The 5,777-nt window shown below is 37.8% G+C and overlaps 1 protein-coding gene across 1 annotated transcript; it reads left to right on the forward strand.

Moving 5' to 3' along the window:
- Positions 1-1,273: 1,273 nt before the first annotated feature.
- On the forward strand, positions 1,274-3,406 carry LOC118750051 (protein O-mannosyl-transferase TMTC2-like; the record flags this gene model as incomplete). The annotated part of the gene is given in 3 exon segments (XM_036484782.1): positions 1,274-1,826; positions 1,911-3,147; positions 3,292-3,406. Coding segments are annotated over 3 exon segments (1,905 nt in total), but the record flags the coding sequence as incomplete, so codon positions are not given.
- Positions 3,407-5,777: the final 2,371 nt, after the last annotated feature.

Consider the following 5,777-nt stretch of genomic DNA (forward strand, 5'->3'; position numbering starts at 1 on the left):
CAAGGTAATTGGATCCGAATTACCAACAAACGAGGTAATTCGCTCTCAAAATTTAGTATGGCGAATTACGTAATTCGAAGGGTAATTGGAGTGCGAATTACGAATGAGAGAGCAAACTACGTGATTGGGGTGCCGTGAGAAATCCGTATTAAATAAGGCTAAAAGGCGTTTGCACTGTTCAACTCTCACAGGCGGTTAGTTGATTCAAAAGTTTACATCATTTAACTGAAAGTTGAAAAATGTAAACTCCTTTAAATACAATGATTGTGTAAGATTAGGACATAATAATATTCTGAATGAAATTTTTTTGACAATTTCATCACTGCAATAAAACTTGAAAAGGAGGACAAGAAGGACATTTTTGCTCAAAAGGAGGACAGGGGAGGACAATGTTTTTGAGGAGGACAAATCACGTTTGAGGTGGACAATCCTCCTCAAAGGAGGACGGTTGGTCAGCTTAACCATTTGCCATTTTTACTTTTATAAATTTTATTCCGTTGCGTAACACTTGGTTAGAAAAACATTATTTCTCTTCAGTCTCCCAGTTCGCTCTACATGGATTCAAGTAAATATTAGAGCTTAAGTACTTTTTGCCTACACGTTCTTCAGGTTTGTTCAAGTTTTGAACTACCGGATGTAAGAAGAAACATAACAAGAATTATTTGCGTCTACCTAAAACCCCTGTTTCAATAATCATACAAGTTTTGTACCTAAACAATTCTTTTTGCATACATTCAAAACCAACGATCATAGAGTTTGTTCTAAGAAACGCATTATTTATACAGTAAGATAACATATTTCTCAAATCTTTCTTCACATATTTAAAATAAACATATTTCCTCAGAAAATAACAATACAAATTCAGCCAGTTTAAAACAAATGTGTTAAATATTCATATTTTCGCCACGACATAATGCTGTTTTCCATACAATATGTATGTGCATACGCGGTGTGCTGCTGTTGATGTACGTATAATTTTTCTCCTGCTGACATAAGGGTTAAAAAAAATAAAACTCACTTCTTACGGAATAACTTTATAGCCAAAAGTATCGATACAAGTAGGTATGGATACTTTAGATCCGATATTTTTCGGGTATCGATACCTGCATGGTTTCCTTTCATCCCTCACCTTGGCGAAACCTCATTTGTTTAACTGCGTTACTTGAACCGCAAGCAGATTCACGAACACACATGTATAAACACGAAATAACTTGAACAAACCCACGTTGCATATTTTTGATTTTGTGTGTTTCTGGATTTTTTACATTTTCAGGCGTGCCATCCTAGCCAATAAAGATGTGTCCGGTAACACGCCGTGGCAGAGTGTTTTCCAGCACGACTACTGGGGGACCCCCCTGATGGACTCCGGCTCGCATGGCTCCTATCGACCGTTGTGCGTGCTCAGTTTTCGCTTCAACTTCCTCTTAGGTGGCTACACACCTTGGGGGTTTCATCTCATCAATAACTTAATGCATTGCTTGTCTACTGGTTTGGTCGTGAAACTAGCGCGGTACTACCTATCTTCAGGTTGGGGAGTGCTGGCGACTGGAGCTCTTTTTGCTGCACATCCGATACATACTGAAGCTGTAGCTGGAATTGTAGGCCGCGCAGATGTAGCTGCCTGCATTTTCTATTTACTCACATATTTGACATATATGCGGCACATTGCGTGGCGCGAACGCGAGGAGATGCATCAATGGTTCGCACTAATCCTCACAGTAACACTGTCACTTGTTGCTCTTCTCTTCAAAGAAACAGCAATAACCGCACTATTGGTGTGCGCAGTATACGATGGAATACGTGGGCTCTGCGGTTTTCAAGATAAAGTAAGCGTTTTCGGGCCGATTTATTTAATGAGAATATTGCGCCATCTAACTTCTTAACGAATTTATTTTAATACCTCCTTACAGCACCGCATGCGCACTATTTCTATACTGGCTATATCGCTAGTATGCATTGTATATTGGCGTCTCCTGGTGCTTCCTCGTCCACAAACCGCCTTCTCAGCAGCCGACAATCCAATAGCAAAAATACCTTCAATTTGGACTCGATTCCTTAATTTTATTTACCTACCAGCGTTCAATTTCAGTTTACTTCTCAGCCCTCAAGTGCTTAGCTTTGACTGGGGAATGGACGCCATACCGCGAATTATAACTCTTCGCGATAAACGCAATTTAATCAGCCTTTTCTTCTACTGCACGCTTATCACTATTGCCTTCAAAAGCATAAGATATCTGTTGCGGCTCCGCTTGAAGCATCTAGAAAACGGACAGAAATATGCAGAACATCAACAATATAAGCAACGTAAATCGCGATCCAAGAAGAAATATCGAATGATAATAGCCGAAGATGCGTTAGAAGCACATTCGCAATATAGCCTATTAGATTCAACAGTTTTGAGCTGTGTGGCTTACAAAGCGGAACAACTGAGGTGTGCTTGCCACGACTTCAAGCAGGAGCAAAGTTCTGCCCACCATAGCCCATCTTGTCGTGCTCTTAATAATAACAATAATAATAACCCTCATTGGCTTAATGGGAGCGATTGCTGTTGCCATCAGTTATTCCTGTCTTCCATTGACGCACCCCACATTCTATCTTTGGCGCTGCGCAAAGCCCTCACAGCAGTAGCGCCACGCTCCTCGCGTAGTAGCAGTCGCTGCAGTAGCAGCACGACAGCAAGCAACAACAGCTCCGGTAGCAACACTTCCAGCAGCAGCACTTGCAGCTATGCTTCTACCATTATGGCGGAAAGTCAGTTGCGACACAGACACGTATTAGCGTCGCCGCCTATGTTGAAACCGCGTACAACTCAACATATTAATAACACCTGCATTTTGTTAATGGCATTGTCTTTTCTTACACTGCCCTTTCTTCCAGCTACGAACTTATTCTTTTACGTCGGTTTCGTAGTAGCCGAGCGATTACTTTATTTGCCTAGCGTCGGTTATTGCTTGATGGCTGGATACGGCATTGGCAAATTAATGGATCGCATACATTCGCCTGCAGTGCGTAAGAGGAAAGTTGTACTGATATTCGGCCTAATTATTCTACTTAGCGTGCTCGGAGCGCGCACAATTCAACGGAACTTCGACTGGTACAGTGAAGAGAGCTTGTATAGAAGCGCCGTGGAAATAAATCCACCCAAAGGTCAGTATGGGCTCTAGTCTGCAGTGCCTCATATTGAGAACATTGTTATTTACATATGTACATACATAGATATTTTCTTAAATTAATAAAAACGAATTTGAAATAATTTGATGTAGCTGAGTAAACATCTTTTCCCATTGACAGCTCTGGGTAATCTAGGAAGTCTTCTAAGCTCACAAGGTCGATATGAAGAAGCGAAGGAAGCACTGGTTGAGGCTATTAAGCATAGACCAAATATGGCGGACGTTCACTTTAACTTGTAAGTACATACTCACATATTAAATTTTTTTCTCACAATAACTCAATTCATTTTTACAAGCTTTTATTTAACTTGGTCATCCCGCGGAAATTTCCAATCGATTTTAAACTAACTTCCCGACGAGGTAGAGACTTGGAATTTTCAGCATAGTTCCAATCACGATGACAATACAATTTAAAATATAAATGAATTCCTTATATGGTCCAGGGGTCTTGATACAAAAGCGGTCAAAACATAGTAAAATGTATGGCTAACAGAGTGTAATTTGCCAAATAACGTAAAACCACTATAAAATTGTTAAAGCTGCCGGCGCACAGTGGTCGATTTTCGGCATTTAGGAGAACTAAATTAATAACTTCTTTTAAAAGTACCAAATAACACTTATGCTTAACAAATTTGAGCCACTCATTTCAAAAATGTACTCATTTTTCTTGTAGATTTATTAGTTTTTAAGTTATAGCTGCTTTTATAAGGTAATAAAGTGTATTTTTTTTCAATAAATGTAGTTACAGCCTATTGCGTTTATTTCTCATTTGAGTAGGATTTTGCTTTTGGCTTTAAGACATTTTCAATAAATATAAGTTCCAATATGAATTCCATTAGTTAATTCGTAAAATACTCTGGAAAATCGGAGAGAACGCAATTGAAAATAAAGGTTCAAATTAAGTAATGCATCTTTATTTCGTGTGTTATAGAATAACTCATAATATATATATATATATACATATGTATAGCAAAAAATCGTTAGCACTGACACTAGATTTCAGAATCCAAAAGTCCTAAAACTTTTGGAGGCAGAGGGTTAAGACATTTTTTTTGAACATATTCGCATCTTTGATATAACTGGATCAGATGTTATCAACAACTTATTCAATATGTCAGTAACTGAGTGAATCCTTGACATTTTTCTTGAATATGCTTCGCGAAATTTTTTAAAATCCTTTTAACGACTTTCTTGCACGTCTTCGGTTAGTTCACCAATAGGCAAAGGGAAGTGATTGATAACATCAGCTCCATGTATTAAAACTTTATTAACGCTTACAGGCATGGGATACCAAGAGTATTTTTCAACATAAAATTTCGCAGTATTTAAACAATAATCCTTAAATCGGTCCACGTTTATAGTGAGACCACACGATAAAGTTTTCAAAATAGTTGAAAACCGTTCTATGAGTTCAAGCTCTATGCCAGTGATCTCTGTTGATTTTTCCGGGTTCTTAAAAAAATTTCTGGCTGTGTTTCCGTCATTTGTGTTTCCACCTCCTTGCTTCGGGATGTCAACGAGTAAACCTATTTCGGACCTAAATTTATTTTGTAATATAATTTTTCTTTCATTTACGTCTATTTTTGCCGCATCACCTCTTGCTGCCAACATCTTATATTAAGCTCATATGATACGTGTAGACAAGTTTCAAAAATTGTATTTGGGCGTGAAGAACAGAAAAACCTAATTCAACCATAGTTTTCATCAGAAGATGCTTTACAGATATATTTTTGTTACCAGTGGAAAAAGTTGTATGTTGTAGTTCGTGTATTCCAATATGGCAATATCGAGTTGCTGAAGCTCTGTAATTTTTCCATATGGAAATGTTATTTTGATCTGTTTGTCTCTTTATTTCCAGTGGTACGATTTACGTCATTAAGATATTTGAGTCACTTGCACCATCATTCTCCAAAAAGGCTTGCTTATATAGTGAGTGTCCTCCACTCCCATCACATCCCCATTTCCAATAACACAACAAACTATTTTCTCCTTCACTCAGGCTTTGAAATACATCAGGTTCTGCTTTTGAGAAACGATTAATTCTATAATCAAGCAAAGACTGTAAATGTATTACAGATGAACTTTCAGTAATACAAAGAGATGAATCAGGAGGATTGTTTTTTTCGTTTAAAATGCTTTCGCAGCTTGGATATAAATTAGTGTTCTTGTTTTTTGCACTTTGTTGAAGAATTTTGTACTTCGTGCTTAGTTAACCCCAAATCGCTAATTAATGCTAAAGCCTCTACCGCAGAATACGGCGTGTATGAACCAAAAGAAATGGATGTTTGATTCATTGCATTTATAGATTTAGGTGAGCTATTTATTGCCTTTTTAATTACACTAGCCTTAACACGCTCTCCTTCGCTATGTAATTTTATTTGAGTTCTTCTGCGGAACGATTCAGCAAATCCGCCACTTTTCTCCTTTTACCTTTGTTGAACATTCGTCAAAAACTTTTTTCAGTCGCCCTACTTGGCCTACTTCTCTAGCAGTTCGTAATTCTATTTATTTCGAGAGCCACAGCGATTGCTTTTTTAAAAAAGTCTAGAGTACGTGAACTTTTTTTTCCATCTCTTTCGAATTTGAGTTACTACGTTTTGTATATGT

The sequence above is a fragment of the Rhagoletis pomonella genome, unplaced genomic scaffold (genome assembly GCF_013731165.1).
Source record: "Rhagoletis pomonella isolate Grant_MI unplaced genomic scaffold, Rhpom_1.0 Rhpom_scaffold_00120, whole genome shotgun sequence".
Classification (NCBI taxonomy): domain Eukaryota; kingdom Metazoa; phylum Arthropoda; class Insecta; order Diptera; family Tephritidae; genus Rhagoletis; species Rhagoletis pomonella.